The sequence below is a fragment of the Hyla sarda genome, chromosome 7 (assembly GCF_029499605.1).
Source record: "Hyla sarda isolate aHylSar1 chromosome 7, aHylSar1.hap1, whole genome shotgun sequence".
NCBI lineage: Eukaryota > Metazoa > Chordata > Amphibia > Anura > Hylidae > Hyla > Hyla sarda.
Genome location: NC_079195.1, coordinates 74186576 through 74203592, shown reverse-complemented (window position 1 = coordinate 74203592; position 17017 = coordinate 74186576). Strand labels below are relative to the sequence as shown.

The 17017-nt window shown below is 43.5% G+C and overlaps 1 protein-coding gene across 2 annotated transcripts in view; it reads right to left on the bottom strand.

Annotated features, from left to right (window-relative positions):
* The window catches only part of LOC130281910 (arsenite methyltransferase-like), a 70247-nt gene that overhangs the window by 38604 nt on the left and 14626 nt on the right, over positions 1–17017 (bottom strand). For both annotated transcript variants that reach the window (XM_056529653.1, XM_056529652.1), the window contains exons 3-4: positions 2051–2099; positions 745–872 (exon numbers count right to left, since the gene is read on the bottom strand). In XM_056529653.1, the coding sequence (XP_056385628.1) occupies positions 745–872; positions 2051–2099 (177 nt within the window). The remainder of the gene's footprint in view (positions 1–744; positions 873–2050; positions 2100–17017) is intronic.

The window sequence follows — 17017 nt, the reverse complement described above, 5'->3', positions numbered from 1 at the left end:
CGAAGTCAAATCCAATGACAATCTTTCTCCATTGCATATGAATGGAATTTTTGTAACTCCAAAAATTTATCCGTGTGGAATATTGTGCATGCCACTCAGATAATATCTAAAAATAAATTGCATACGACTTATTCAAACAGATTCCACATGGAGAAGACAGCGGCATAGCCTATCACACGAGCATATTTTGTTTCAAACTCATGCTTTGAATTTGAAAGGGACGGGCTCTCCGCTGGCCATTTGCAGCTGATTTTCAGCAGTGGAATCTCCGCGACGTAAAATCAGCCACAGACCCTATTGACTTCAAAGGGGTCTGCGGCGGACTTTCCACAGCAGAGATTCCGACCCTTTCAAACTTGCAGCTGGAAACCCACTGCGAGTTTGAAACAAAACACGCTTGTGTGAACGAGCCCTTAAATGGGACTGATCCTTGTGCAGATAAAGCATGTGGCAATTTAAACTGGATATCCTCAGCAATAATCAGGTGCACCATGTGCAGCGCCATCTGTGTATCCGCGTAACCATGTCTATAACTGTTTCGACTAGTGAAATGATTCATTTTCCTGCATATGACTCCAGTACTGAACACCCTTCTAGCAGCTGCCCACTCCATTCAGTTTGATTTTAGTATGTTTACATCTGAATGTCTTTTTGCATTATTTTACTTCATATGTTTTTTTAATACAGTTTTTCTTATTATATTGCATCAATTTTAAAAACATAATTCACTTGTTAATTCTTTACCGTGATGTAATATCTTCGTGAATTTCACTCAGTGCATCCTTTATATGTTTTGGTAAGGGTTTTGCAGGGGCAGCACAAGCTGAAGTTTTCAAATCTTTTGTGTTACTCAGATGCTTCCCATAATAATTCTGAAAAAAAAAAAAGGAAAATATAAAAAGTTATATAGAAGTATTTTATCACAAGTATTATAAATATTTATTTTTTATTTTGTACTGTCACTAACGTTCAGAAGGGTATTAATATAGTGTATGACATAATAATGCTAAAAACAACAGGTACAATGAACATGAGACTACTGACTAACAGGCTTGTAGGGGACAAGTGAGGGTAGTGTGCCTGAGGGCTTAGGCTTAGTTCACATCTGTATCAGAGGTAGTGACAGGGGCCCCGGGTACAACTGACCAGATTTGGGGGGGGGGGGGGTGCCAAATGCCTCCAAACCATCCAGCGGGACATTTTGGGATGGCCCACAGGGGGGCAGCTACTACTACGGGGGGACAGCTACATTCAGGGGGCAACTATCTACCTACAGGGGGTAACTATCTGCGAGGGACCTACTTCCAAGTAGAAAAGTGTTGGGCCTAAAATATTTGACTGGCAGGCTCTGCAGAGGTGAATCGTGGCTAGAAGGAATCGTCTGTCTGGGCCACATGGAGAAGAGAAAGGAAGAAGTTACCTGTGAATCAATAGATGTAACTGTAATGTAATGATTTATATAGTCTAACAATAGCCAAGCGGCAGTCTGACAACATTATTGCTCTTAAGGGTAGGGTCACACATGCCAATTTTTGCTGCAGATTTTTCTACCCATTGACTTCAATGGGTAGCAAAATATGTGGCAGCAAGTATGCAGCAAAATACAGCATGTGTGACCCTACCCAAAAGAGGAATTCTCACAATTTAAAATTATCCCCTATTTCATCGACTTTATAGGGGTCTGTCTGTTATAGGGGTCTGTCTGTTAGTAGGATTTGAGCCGACAAAAATGATTGCTTGCAGTATTTTTTTCTCCGCTCATGTCCCACTAGGGAAGGAGACAGATGTTGAATATAGAAGCTAATTAAAAGGGAATATGTCAAAAGGACCTCTTATTTTACCATCAATATTAGAAAATAGTCCTGAAATCTTGCAGTTTTCATTCTGACCACTAAAAGTGAGTTTCAGAGTATAGAGGATGTAAAGGGTAAATCTCAGAAATGAGGATGTGAGGATCGGACAAGAGGTGTTCACAGAATAAGAGATTGCAATAGCCAAAGATTATATACGGGGGGATGGGATCAGGTCACAGAAAAGGTCTTCACATTACCTTTACATCATCATGAGTTTGGTTGGAGCCACAGTTCGACTCAGTCTGGCTAGGTAAGAGATAAAAAAATAGTTGGCCATTACTTTTCTTATACAATCTTAATATGTAGAATAAACTTATGTGTGGTGTCCCAGTGTAGAATATGGCCCTGTCAGGTAAATGCCGCCTCAGGTGCTTCACTAAATATCTGTTTTGGGCCCCACAACTCCAAGTGTAAAGGTGTTATTTCTTATACTGTATTGCACTGTAAAAGATATTGTACTTTTGCACATATGCACTTTTATGTTTTATTGTGCCCTTAAGGGTTAACTTGTCTGTGCAGGAGGATGCTTAGGGGATAACATGACTGCTTAAGCCAATAAGGGCTGCTGCCCTGCTCCCCAAGTGTGGCTAGATGGGAAGGAGCTAGTCAGTTGTGAGGAGTTCAGTGGAGAGAGAGGAGAGTGTAGGTCACCTTCAGATCTCTGCTGTGGACCTGTGGACCTGTACCTCACCACATGAGGACAGGCCTAGGATGCCCAGTTGCTGCATCAACCTGTTCCTGAGCGACAATACCCTTCACAGGATCCCACTGACCAGGTCATCCAGCAAGTCAGAACAAAGTCCACAGTGGGGAGAAGACCCAAGTAAGCCCATGGACCCCATTCGCCAAAGAAGAGCATAACAGGAGATAGAAAGCCTCAGAAAACTCTGGTCCATAAGTCTAAGTCCATCCTAAGTCTAAGTCCATCCAAAGTGCAGTCTAAAATATGGGAACCATGAAGATAAGGGGGATCCAGCTCACAAAAATAGTACTAAAATGTAGCTTTTACTTATAAAACACCCCGGATTACTGGATAACACCTCGTTATCCAGATGCGTTTTGATCTACAAAGGAGCTCTTAATCATGGCCCTTGTAACTCGAAATGATGTGGCTCGAAATGCGTCGGCGTGCTGCTTTTAACCCACCGGGGTGTTTTCTTTTTGTTCACCCATGATTTTAACATGAGTTAGTAAAAGCTACATTTTATTACTATTTTTGTCAGCTGGATCACACTTATCTTCATGGTTACTATATTTTAGACTGCACTTTGTAGCTTTAATTAATTAATAGGATGGACTTAGACTTATGGACCAGAGTTTTCTGAGGCTTTCTATCTCCTGTTATGCTCTTCTTTTGTGAATGGGGTCCGTGGGCTTACTTGGGTCTTCATGGCTCCTACATACGGGAAGCAGCCCGAAAATCCGAGCTCCAGTTGCTTCTTTACAGCCGAAGTCTCTGCATTACGTTTCATTAGTGGATGCTGAGCTGAGCACTTTTTTCTTTCTGTATATTGCACAGTCTAAAATATAATTCAGCAAGAAAGAAGCTGGTCAGCAAGGACTATAAGTCCCATAGTGCCTAGAAGAACTCTGATCCCTAAAGCATTCTCCAGTGGACTTTTCACTAAATGTCTAACTGTTCCTGTTTATTCTGCATGTTCCTGAGTAAAATTGAAGTAGTTTCTGTAATCCTGCATCTGTGGTCGTTATTGCCTTAGTGCTTGGCCAAGGAAGCTACTATCCTTTGAGTGTGGAAGTTAATACTACCCTGGCATCAAAAACTCTATTCCAGTCACTGTACCCTGCCATTTACTACACACGCCACCCCCAGTTAGCCACCAAATATGTATAAATGATAACTCATTTTAAGATCAGATAGCAATAGACCAGGTTTAAAAAAGGCTCAGTGGTGTCTTTGCTCAAAAATCACCATTTATGCACAAAGATGTGCGACTTTAGAGGATTTAGACCACTCACGCCAAGGGGGCCTGAAGGAGACTGGAAGGGGGCTCAGCCTCACATGGGTGGGCTGTGTCAGGGACGCACCCTCCTGACATATGACTTTAGGGCCAACTTGTGCCACTGCTGACCTATTGCACCAACCACACCTCTGCCTGTTATCAAGGCGGTCTGGCCTGCCTGGACAGTCGTTATCTATACTGGGACTACTCTGGGGGCAAGGACCTGGTATCCTGAAGACCTGGTGACCTGGTAGCTGAAGCCCTGCTTCCACATCCTGGAGTGGGATAAAGGGTGAAAACTAAGACGATACTTAGACTCCCCTTCCAAATCAAACCAGTAAGGTAACCCAGATGGTCTACACCTGTTGAGGCATTACATTTAAAACAGATCCACCCGTGCCTAATGGAAAATACAGCCCTGATGATAGTTAGTTAGGCAAGGGCCACATTTGTTCTCTCCCAAAAGTGCTTGGGGACAATTCTGTAGAAGGTAGTGACTTAACACTTACTAGGGACCATGGAGGCGATAGGTAGATCAATATGAAGTGGCTTGTACAACCTTGTGAGAAACGCCTGGTTGAAGCTGGCTGTTGCAGGGGAAACCTCCCAGAGACCCATAGTGGCACTAAAGGAAAATTTGAAGCCACCTACCTCTTCAGACACAACCTGACTGATGGGGAACTATGGAGGTTTGTAAAGAACTCTAGAATACAGCTCAAAAACGCAACTTAAAAGTTGAGCTCTGTTATGTTCAGATGTTTGTGCCATCAAATGTGACTTGCAAACCAAAAAGCGTATGGTGCTAATTAGTGTAACCTATAACCAAGAAGTGTGTTCTACCACGCTATCAAAAATGCCATTGTTTCAGAAAGAAAAGTTTTGTTTGCTTAAGAGGAACCTGTCACCAGATTATACCCTATATAACTGGGGGAAACATTAAGTAGTTAAAGTGTCACGAGTCAATAGAAAGTCACGTAACGGCATGACACAACGCCGTCAGCTCCGGACTATGGACCTCCAGGAACAATTATTCCTTTCCCCCCCCCCCCTGCCTGATTCGAATTCCCTCCCCGGGATGAGATGAGCTGAGTGCCGGACACTTTGCCTGACATCGGGTACCCCTTCTCCCTTTGGCTTCTGGCTGTGACACACGGATACCTGTTGCTGAGGAAGGATGGAGTGCTTGGAGCTGTCTAGGGCTGCGGCCGAGTTTGGGAGTGGCAGCGATCCCTTGGGATGCCGCCGGGTGCCGTATCCTGCAGTGTGGAGACCCTCCCCCCGAGGATGGGTGGTGAGGGGGAGAGCGGAGCCTTGGTCACGTGGGAGACGGTGGGAGTGGATGAGGCACTCTCTCTCTCGAGAGAGAGGGAGCCGAGAAGGAGCTGTGTCACAGGAGGAGAAAAGCTTGCGAGCAAACACAGGCTGGCGTTATCCGAGGAGGGAGCTGAGTCGCCACCAAGAACACCTGCTGTAACCGAAAGACAGCGTGGGGACTGTGAGTAGTGAAACAAGGTGCCTCACATGTAATATGAACTGCAATAGATCTTAGGAAGATGTCCTGCTTTGTAGTGTTGCTCGCGAATATTCGCAATTCGAATATTATTCGCGAATATCGCATATTCACGAATTCGCGAATTTCGCGAATATAGCGCTATATATTTGTAATTACGAATATTCGTTTTTTTTTCTTCACAGTACACATCACAGTGATCACCCCTCTCTGCTTCCAGGTTGTGTGGTGTAAAGAAGGCTGTAATACTACTGTGTGAGACTGACGTGCAAAAATTGGCATATGCGAAAAATTAACATATGCTAATTTTCGCATATGCGAATTTCCACATATGTTAATTTTCGCATACGCGAAGTTTCGCATACGCGAAAATAAAACGAGGATATAACGAATATGCGAATATTCGCGAATATATGACGAATATTCGTCCATATATTCGCGAATATTCGCGAATTCGAATATGGCCTATGCCGCTCAACACTACTGCTTTGGGGATTTACAGCGACGGGGAAAGACTGCTGAAAGGAGCAGGCATGGGCCCTAATAATCTGGCAAGGGAGAGATAGTTCATATATGCTCAAAATACCGGAGACTGTTTTTATAGCTATTATCACGATCACACCCTATCGGTCCAGCTAAGACGCTAGAGAGAGTGTGATGGTGCAAGCGTTAAGGCCACCGGACCTCTGGGTATACACTACTAGTCCCAGCAAGTCACCAAATTAACCCTTAGATAAACGTGTTTCCACCAGAGCTGCCTTCAGAAAGGTGAGCTCATATATTTAGAGATCAAAGACCAGAGCTGATTAATTAAACATTTAATCTGATAAAAGGTATCACAGTGCTGACTATATAAAAATACAGAAACAAATGACATACAGGTATAAAAATATATAAAAGAGTTTTGCAAGACAAGTTCAGAAAACAAAAATGAAGTTCTTACAGCATGATGGTATAGCCGTCCTTTGTGGGTGAGAGCTCTTGTCAGCTTTTGGGCACAGCCTTGAACACCCAACAGTTGAGTCCAGCATTTTTAAGTCTTCTCTGCTTCCTTGGAGGGAGACTCCATCCCCCCCTCCCCTCTGATCCCACCAGGTGGGGCATTTCTCATCCTGACCCCTTATCTGTTTGATTATATGATGGGACCAGAGTGCCCTTACATCCTGCTGCTTCAAAAGAGCCTTTGACTTCAAAGGAGATGTAAACAAACAGCCAGACCCCCCAATAAAATGCAATACACAAAACCACAGTCTGAATGACCTCCACCCCCAGGTCTTGGATAATACATCACACACAGTTATAATTATATTACACATATAGGATTTTAATATACAGGCCTTGGGCCTGACACCTCCCCCTTAAGATGGGGACAGAGAGATCTTGCCTCTCCAGGCTGATAGATCTGTCTCCATTAACCGTCTATTTCTTTTCTTGACACCACAGGCCCTGCATTCCCAGGCAAAGATGGCACTGAATGGGCCTATTTCCTCATTTAGCTGCCTTTTCTTTGCAGCTAAGAGCTGTGGATTGATCTCTACATCCTGAAGGGATCCCTGGCTCTTAGCTTCCTCCACTAGGTCTAGTAGGGGATCACTACCCAGCCCTTCCTCTGGTGCACTGCATACACTGAGTACCACCTCCTCAGGGTCATAGTATGCCATATTAATGTGGTACTGTCTCTGCCTCTGACCTTTCTCATCAAGGGCAACTACATATGTAGTGGTTTCTAGGCGCTGCAGAATGGGGACCCTCCCAGGCAGCCTGCAACTTATTCTGCCTGATGGGGTTCAGAACCATTACCTTCTGTCCCACTTCATAGACCCGGTCCCTTGCATTGTGATCGTACCAGTATTTCTGCCTGGACTGTGCTGCTGTGAGGTTGTCCTGTACCAGCCCAGTCAATGTCTGCATCCTGTCCCTGAATCTCAGAACATACTCTACCACAGAAGTCTCAGGGGCATGTAGCCCCCCTTCCCATTCTTCCCTAACTAAATCTCGGGGTTCCCGCACTTTGTGACCATATAATAATACAAAGGGCGAGAAACCTGTAAATTCTTGGGGTACCTCCCTGTAAGAAAATAACAGATGGGGTAAATACTTTTCTCAGTCTCTGCCCTCCGATTCTACAAATGTTTTTAGCATTTGTTTTAAGGTGCCATTGTTACCGGACACTCTGTCCAACCAATGTAGAGGGTTGTGCACAGTTATGACAGTAAAATCCCTGTCGTACAGGTATGGCTGTAATTTTTGCAAAGCCCAGACCACAGCTAGACATTCCTTCTCTATGACCGCATAGACCACTCCCAAATGTCCTGCCAGGGGGGTCTCATGGGCTAACCTCAGCAGCTCTTTCCTGTACTGCCTAGGAACCACTAACTGCCTTTCTCTCTCCTGGGCCCCTAGCATGCCTTTGGAAAGGGACTCCCAGTACAAGATATCATTTTCCCAATATACCCGATGCCCATCTGTGTCAACATCTGTATGCTCAGCAAGTTGTCACAGTCCTTCAAGGGTGGGGGGGGGGGGGGGCGGTTGGGGTCACTGCGCAGAGCTTCCTGGAAATGCTCATTTCCCTCCCCCCATTTTGGGGCATCAGGGAGCACATTTCCCCCAGGTGAACTAGCATCTCCATCTTCCTCTCCCTCAGTTCCAGACATAACAAAGTTACATGCATCATACACAGGGCTATCACTCCTTCCCTCCTCCTCCTTAGGCTCACAGGATTGGGACATATCACTCACTGCTGGTCAATCATCCTTACATGTCACCAGGGGCACACCAACCCCTCCCCCTAGCCCATCTCCACTAGGTTTTGGCATTGGCAATGCATTGTCACCACATTTTACAATACACCCCATTTCACTTTTGGAACACATTACTGGTTCAGTCACAGGTAAAAATTTAGCAATCCCCTGCACTCCCTCCCAGTTACCCCATTTCGCAGTGTCTCCCAAAGTTTTGCACACTACCTCAGAATAAACAGGGCTATCTCCTAGCCCTTCCGGTGTGCAGGTAGTGTCCTCTGGAGCATAATGACAGAGCATCTGACCCAAATCATTCCCCAGCAGAACATTAACAGGGATGTCCTCAGAGACCCCCACCTCCCGCAAACCTTTGCCTGTACCCCAATCCAGGTACACACGGGCCATGGGCACAGCAGGCCGCACACCTCCAATTCCTTTTAAAGCCATGGTTCTTCCAGGGATGATGTCCTCTGTATCCACCACTTCAGGCCGCACCAAGGTAAAGGAGGCTCCAGAATCTCGCAAACCCACTGTCACCCGGTCACACACAGTTACACTCTGCAGGTTATCCGCTCTTTTCTCCACCGCTCCGGACACCAGAAGAACGGCTGTTTGTCCTCCAGCTACTGGTGGAGAATTCTTTTTGTTGGGGCAAGTGGCACTCAGATGCCCAATAGTGTTGCATCTGTAACATCGGTGGGTGTCCCCCTGACCCAATGTGGCTCCTGTTGCTTTTGGCACTGATGGCAAGAATTTTCCGTCTGGCTTGGTGCTGCTGGTGGTGCTCTGTGGGTGTGTGGCTCCCCTCCAGGTACTTGCTCCGGCTTGTGCAGATCCACGCTTTGCTGTTGGTGCCCGGTTGTTGGCAAAGTCATCTCCTAGTTCTGCTGCTTCCATGGCTGTCTTGGGCTTGCGGTCCAATATCCACTCTCTGGCTTCAAAGCTCTGTGTTCGTAGAAACTGATCCAGGCCCATCAAGTCCTCCAGGGCCTCATAGGTAGTGACTTGTAGGCCACCCAGTCCATTGCCTGAATGCAGTCCTTAGCTGACCTGCATGTTGAGTGCAGCTTTCTGTGGCGCTTTGTTGCAAAGTCCGAAACTTTTTCCGATAAGTCTCTGGAGTCAGATTAAAATTTTTTAGCAGGGCAGATTTTATTGCCTCTTAGTCCTGGTCACTCTCAGAGGAAAGAGAAGCAAACACATCCAGAGCTTTCCCTCACAACCGTGGGGTTAGATATCGTCCCCACTGTTCCTTAGGTAGATGGAACTGCTGGCAAACCTTTTCAAATCCCCTCAGGAACAAATCCAGATTACCATCTTTCTCCAACATGGGGAAATGTTCCAAGCGGGGTTTGTGGTCTCCTTGATCCTGCACATCAGTCCGTGTGGATGAAGCATCCCCTCTCAGCCTCAGAACCTCCAGTTCATGCCTCCGCTGGGCCTCTGTCTCTGCCGTCTCTCTTTCTCTGCAGCTCGTATCTGTGCCTCTCTCTCTCTGCGGCTCGCGTCTGGGCCTCTCTCTCTGCAGTTTGGTACTGGAGAAGCAGTTGGAGTTTCATATGGGCATCCACATTCCCAAGGTGTTGTAAGGCAGTCCGCATATAAGAGTCCAAGGCCTCATGTGGAGTACTGTCCTGATAGGGAGTAATGTTTCTGTGTTCCCCAGGAGATATCAGTCCATGGATGGCAGTTCCAGCTGTACAACTTTGCCTCATGTCACTCAGCTCTTCTGCACGGGCGTCATACGCCACAAGATCAGCAATAAGTTGTTCCTTGTTCTTTCCCGCAGTAGGGATGTCCTTTTCTTGGCACATTAGCTCCAGTGCAGGCTTGGACTGCTTGCGATATGCCTCCATATTTCCGAGATGAGACAGAGGAGGTAAAACAGGAGATGGGAAGGACAGAACTGTCTTGCACTCTTTTTGTATGTCTTTTAAACCAGCACTGAGCTCTGTCTTTGGAATTTACACACAAGAATATGTATGCAATTTCTTTTTTAGTGCTAAGATTTCCTTACAGGTAAAATCCAGCAAGCACTAAAAATCTCTAAATATGTCCCAACGCTGCCACCAGTTGTCACAATCACACCCTATCGGTCCAGCTAAGACGCTAGAGAGAGTGTGATGGTGCAAGCGTTAAGGCCACCGGACCTCTGGGTATACACTACTAGTCCCAGCAAGTCACCATATTAACCCTTAGATAAACGTGTTTCCACCAGAGCTGCCTTCAGAAAGGTGAGCTCATATATTTAGAGATCAAAGACCAGAGCTGATTAATTAAACATTTAATCTGATAAAAGGTATCACAGTGCTGACTATATAAAAATACAGAAACAAATGACATACAGGTATAAAAATATATAAAAGAGTTTTGCAAGACAAGTTCAGAAAACAAAAATGAAGTTCTTACAGCATGATGGTATAGCCGTTCTTTGTGGGTGAGAGCTCTTGTCAGCTTTTGGGCACAGCCTTGAACACCCAACAGTTGAGTCCAGCATTTTTAAGTCTTCTCTGCTTCCTTGGAGGGAGACTCCATTGCCCCTCCCCTCTGATCCCACCAGGTGGGGCATCTCTCTTCCTGACCCCTTATCTGTTTGATTATATGATGGGACCAGAGTGCCCTTACATCCTGCTGCTTCAAAAGAGCCTTTGACTTCAAAGGAGATGTAAACAAACAGCCAGACCCCCAATAAAATGCAATATACAAACCCACAGTCTGAATGACCTCCACCCCCAGGTCTTGGATAATACATCACACACAGTTATAATTATAATACACATATAGGATTTTAATAAACAGGCCTTGGGCCTGACAGCTATATTAAGTCTTGCTATAATAATAGTTAACCCACATGGGAGTGAGTTTAATTCATGTTCAGAATGTGTGAAATGTTTGCAATTGAGAGCCGCCGTGGTTATTCTGTGGAAGCACCGGTTTATTGTCTTCTATATTGGAGACTTTTTTTTTTTACTGTCTTTTATATCAGAGGCCTCTTTTGTAAGTAAAATCAGTAACGGTGTATATTATTACCGCTTCTGGCAGGAAGCTACAGAAAAGGCTGGAAGAAAACTACACGGTAAATAAAAGGGGAAGACTCCTGAATATGCTCTCTTTGCCTTAGGAGGAAGACAAAAGGTAATAACAAGGTGTCTCAGATAATGAATAAAGTTACCCTTCTACTTGATATTTTTAAGAGCCACGCCACATGGGAGTGAAGTAGGGCCATGTTCAGAATGTGTGAAATGGATTACAATTGAGTGCTTCCGCAGTTTACTTGAGGAGCAACAGCTCACTGTCTTTCATATCAAATAATTTTTAGCTCACTGTATTTTATATCAAAGTCCTTATATAAGCAAAACTGGTAATGGTGTATATTATTACCGCATCTGGCAGGGACCTCCTAAAGTGTGAAAGAAAGGTGTCTCAGTCTGTCATTGGTCAAAAATAAGGAAATATGTTAAAGTATAGGGCATTTATAAAAAAAAAAAAAAAGTATGGATAAAAAAATACTTATGGAATATAAGGGAATATAAGGGGTATATGGAATATGGAATATAAGGGGTATTAAAGATAGGAGGAAGCAAGTGTCAGTTTTTCAACGTGTTGAGAAATTTCTCCCTGCAATAGTATGTTTAATTGAAACACACCTTACAATTGATAATATTGGGTTAGTAAATAGAAGGTGGTCAGGGGAATCATTCCATTCCACCTTCTCTCAGTAATCATTGGGAATATCAGTCCTGATTCATCGTCAAATTGATTTTAATGTATATAAAGTAATCACTGACACTAGGGGCAGATTTGTTTTCTCATATGTTAGATGGGAGGGAGTGGATAAAATTCTTGCCTTCTTGTACATTCCGCCCCCCTTCTCAGTCGAAGTGTTTGGAAGGCTGGCTGAATTTATAGAAGGGAAAAATTTCAGGATATTTTCATTTCAGGGGATTTTAACTCTGTATTAGATAAGTAAAAGGACTGGAGAAGTCGTCCCCTTGTAAGGGTTTAACTAAATTTGGGAAATGGTGTCAAGAAATTGGATGGGAAGATTTTTGGCGATCTAAATTGCACAGTAAAGAAACTTTCTCTTGTTCTAAAGGGGTTCTCCAGAGCTTAGGCATCTTATCCCCTATCCAAAGAATAGGGGATAAGATGCCTGACCGCGGGAGTCCCGCCGCTGGGGACCCCCGTGATCTTGCACACGGCACCCTGTTTGTAATCATTCCCCGGAGCGTGTTCGCTCCGGGTCTGATTACGGGCGTTCAGAGGGCGGGCAGCATGTGATGTCATGCCTGCGCCCCCGTGTGACGTCACGCTCCGCCCCTCAATGCAAGCCTATGGGACGGGGCGTGACAGCTATCAAGCCCCCTCCCGTAGGCTTGCATTGAGGGGCGGAGCGTGACGTCACACGCCGGCGCAGGTGTAACGTCACACGCCGCCCGCCCTGTGATCGCCCGTGATCAGACCCGGAGCGAACACGCTCCGGGGGCTGATTACAAACGGGGTGCCGCGTGCAAGATCACGGGGGTCCCCAGCGGCAGGACTCCCGCGGTCAGGCATCTTATCCCCTATCCTTTGGATAGGGGATAAGATGTCTAAGCACTGAAGAACCCCTTTAACAAAACTCATAAAACTGCATCAAGAATAGACCTAGTACTGGCCAATAAAGAAGCATTGGACAGGGTTCAGAAAATTAAATATGAACCTGGGAACATATCGGATCACTCTGTTATGATTTGCTATATTGAGAAGGGAGGAGATAAAGTAGGAATTTGCATTATGAAGATAAACCCACATTGTTTGGAGATTGGGGAGGTAACTCAGGGAATCCGTGAAAAGATTAATAGTTTTTGGAGGGTCAACAAGGGGTCCACAGGGATCCATATGGTTTGGGATGCTCTTAAGTATTTTCTTAGGGGGCTCCTGATTAAAAATATAGCAAATTTTTGACAGGTAACTCATCTCTTGGATTAGACGGGCTAACATATGAGATCTATATAATTTTTGAGGACGCCCTATTGCCCTGCCTAGTTGAGGTAATAAATGAATCCTTAAAAATGGGGCGGATTATCCCCATCAATGGTGGAAGCCAACATAATATTGATACAAAAAAAAGGTAAGGATATTTTAGAGGTCGACTGATTAATGCCTATTTCTCTTTTAAAAACAGATTGTAAATTGTTCTCCAAGGTCATAACAAATAGAATTCAAAAGGTTATTAAACAAGTTATTGGTAAGGAACAAAGGGGCTTTATTTCTGGTAGAAATTTGTATGGTAATTAGAACATTTCTTAATATCCAGGTCGAAAGTAGAGGCCCCCTCGTTTGCAAATAGAATTGTCCGTCAAACACAAAAAAATTGTTGGTGAGTAAAAACTCCACCGCCATAAACAAAAATTCCTTTAGTGAATATGAATATGTGCTGTGATAATCCAAAAAATACCTTAATGCGGACAGGCCCTCTCCCATCGGAATGGAAGAGTAAAGGGCAGTGTCATCACACGTGCCCCGTCTGTCCATGATATGGTGTCAAGAATGCCCAAAAGGTGTTTAGTGTCTCTATTGAAAGATGGAGTAATTCTAGTGAGAGGATGCAAATAACCATACACCCATTCACCCAATCTTTAACCCCTTGGGGACAGAGCCCATTATGACGGGAGCATTTTCTTCAAATCTGACCGCTATCACTTTATGCATTAATAATTCTGGGATGCTTTTACTTATAAATTTGATTCCGAGAATGTTTTTTCATGACATATTCTACTTTATGTTAGTGTTAAATTTTTGTCGTTACTTGCATCATTTAGCATTTTGCTAACTCTGAAGCACTCTGCTTGTAAGGAAAGGGGACATGTCAAATAAATTACATACTGATTCACATATACAATATGTCTACTTTATGTTTGCATCATAAAGTTGACATGTTTTTATTTTTTGAAGGCATCAGAGGGCTTCAAAGTTTAGCAGCAATTTTCCCATTTTTCACAAAAATTTCTGAATCAGAATTTTTCAGGGACCAGTTAAGTTTTGAAATGAATATGAGGGTCTTTATGTTGGAAATCCCTTATAATGGACCCCATTATGAAAACTGCACCCTTCAAAGTATTTTAAATGACATTCAAAAAGTTTGTTAACCCTTCACAGGAATAGTAGCAAAATGGAGGAGAAAAATAAAAATCTCAATTTTTTACATTAACATGGTATTGTAGCCTCATTTTTTTATTTTTACAAGGGGTAAAAAGACCCCCAAATTTGTAATTCATGTTCTCTCGAGTAAGGAAATACCTCATATGTGGATGTAAAGTGTTCTGTGGGTGCACTAGAGGGCTCAGAAGGGAAGGAGCGACAATGGCATTTTGGAGAGCAAATTTTGCTGAAATGGTTTTGGGGAGGGCATGTCGCATTTAGGAAGCCCCCATGATGCCAGAACAGTAAAAAATAAAATAAAATAAAACACTAGGCACACTATTTTGCAAACTACACCCCTCAAGGAAAATAACAAGGGGTAAATTGAGTGGGACGTGAAAATAAAAAATTTGATTTTTAACACTAAAATGCTGGTGTGACCCCAAACATTTCATTTTCACAAGGGGTAATAGGAGAAAATGCCCCCCAAAATTTGTAACCCCATTTCTCTTGAGTAAGGAAATACTTCATATATTAATATAAAATGCTCTGTGGGTGCACTAGATGGCTCAGAAGGGAAGGAGCGACAATGGCATTTTGGAGAGTGAATTTTGCTGAAATGGTTTGGGGGGGGGGGGGGGGGGGCATGTCGCATTTAGGAAGACCCCATGATGCCAGAAAAGTAAAAAAAAGAACACATGGCACACCATTTTGGAAACTACACCCCTCAAGGAACGTAACAAGGGGTAAATTGAGTCTTTATACCCCACAGGTGATTGACGAACTTTCGTTAAAGTGGGACGTGAAAATTAAAAATTTGATTTTTAACACTGAAATGCTGGTGTTACCCCAAACATTTCATTTTCACAAGGGGTAAAAGGAGAAAATGCCCCCCAAAATTTTTAACCCCATTTCTCTTGAGTAAGGAAATACCTCATTTGTGGATGTAAAGTGATCTACGGGTGCACTAGAGGCTCAGAAGGGAAGGAGCGACATTGGGCTTTTGGAGAGCGAATTTTGCTGAAATGGTTTTTGGGGGCATGTCGCATTTAGGAAGCTCCCATGATGCCAGAACAGTAAAAAAAAAAAAAAAAACATGGCACACTATTTTGGAAACTACCCCACTCAAGCCTTAACACCCAACAAGTGATTGACGAACTTTTGTTAAAGTGGGATGTAGAAAAAAAAAAATTCTATAAAATGCTGGTGTTACCCCAAATTTTTAATTTTCACAGGGGGTAATAGGAGAAAAAGCCCCCAAAAATTTGTAACCCCATTTCTTCTGAGTATGGAAATACCTCATATGTGGATATAAAGTGCTCTGCAAGTGAACTACAATGCTCAGAAGAGGAGCGCCATTGGGCTTTTGGAGAGAGAATTAGGCTAGAATTGAAGGCCATGGTGCCCCCCACATGTGACCTCATTTTGGAAACTACACCACTCACTGAATATAATAAGGGGTGCAGTGAGCATTTACACCCCACTGGCATTTGACAGATCTTTGGAACAGTGGGCTGTGCAAATGAAAAATACAATTTTTCATTTTTACGGACGACTGTGGTTTTCAATCAGGGTACCTACAGCTGTTGCATTAGTTGCAGATTGATCGCTCTCCCACAAAGCGATTGCTCCACCCATTGAAGCAAACAGGCACCCTGTCATCAGCTGACTAGTGAGTCAGGTCTCGGCCGCATTGCAAGCTGGGAAAATCCGAGACAATAGTCATTTTGTATGCTGGTAAAAATAAATAGTGGGGTGAAAATCACATAAGAATTGTGAGAAAACCATCACACACAGGTACAGACACTATATTACGAATTACACTAACTTTACAGCCCCTGTAGCATAGTCAAATTAAAAAAATTCCTGGAATACCCCTTTTTGGAAATAAGTTTTCTATATGTAGTCACTTCATTAAGTAACTCCTCATAAATTTTTTTGTATAAACCTGCATTGAGTAGGACCACGGAACCACCTTTGTCTGCACTGCGCACCACGAGATTGTGGTTATTGCGCAGTGCAGAGAAAGCTGAATTTTCGGCTTCAGTTAGATTGCTGTTCACAGCTTGCGTCTTGCGCTGTAGGGTTTCTCTATGCAAAATGACTAGATGCTGCTCGAAAAATACCTGGAACCGATCCAACGCCTCACACCTGGAGGAAATTGGATAGAATCAAGGATTTTTTGTGGTAAAACGGGCAGGTGTTATATCAGAATACGGTAAAATTCCACTTCGATTGTATTTAATGAAAAAATATAAATTTGATCAGTATTATTCACAATATTATTGCTATACATTTCAGTTGTATTTTGTTGGTCTTGGAAATTGCAAAGAAAAAAATGTCTCTTTAAGGTGAGTTATCTAGCCAGTCCGTTAATGTCCAGTATGATATTGTACAGATTGAAATCACAGCATAGGGCAAAACTTTAACCTTTAGCCAAAGGTTAATGTTCTGCATCTGATATAATATAACTGGAAATATTTAAGGCAGAATACTCATCATTTAGTTGCGGTTCCGATTTGCGTAGTGCGGTTTTCCTGTGTTTCCGTCCACCTCTCCTGCTTTTCCTTTTTTCTAGTTTTTTGCCGGAATAAAGTTAACAGACTCCATACTTGATGCAGAAGATGTTTCCAAGTTAGAAAAAGTTGTATCCAAGGCATGTAATTCATCTGTATTGGAAAAGCTAACGCATCTGGGAGTGCGTTTCTTATTGTAGCCTTTCTTATTTCTTCTCTTATTCCCATGGTAAGTTGGTGTACCGTTTGTTTTTAAGATAGATTTAGGCACAAGACGCAAGGTGTGAACAGCAATCTAACTGAAGCCAAA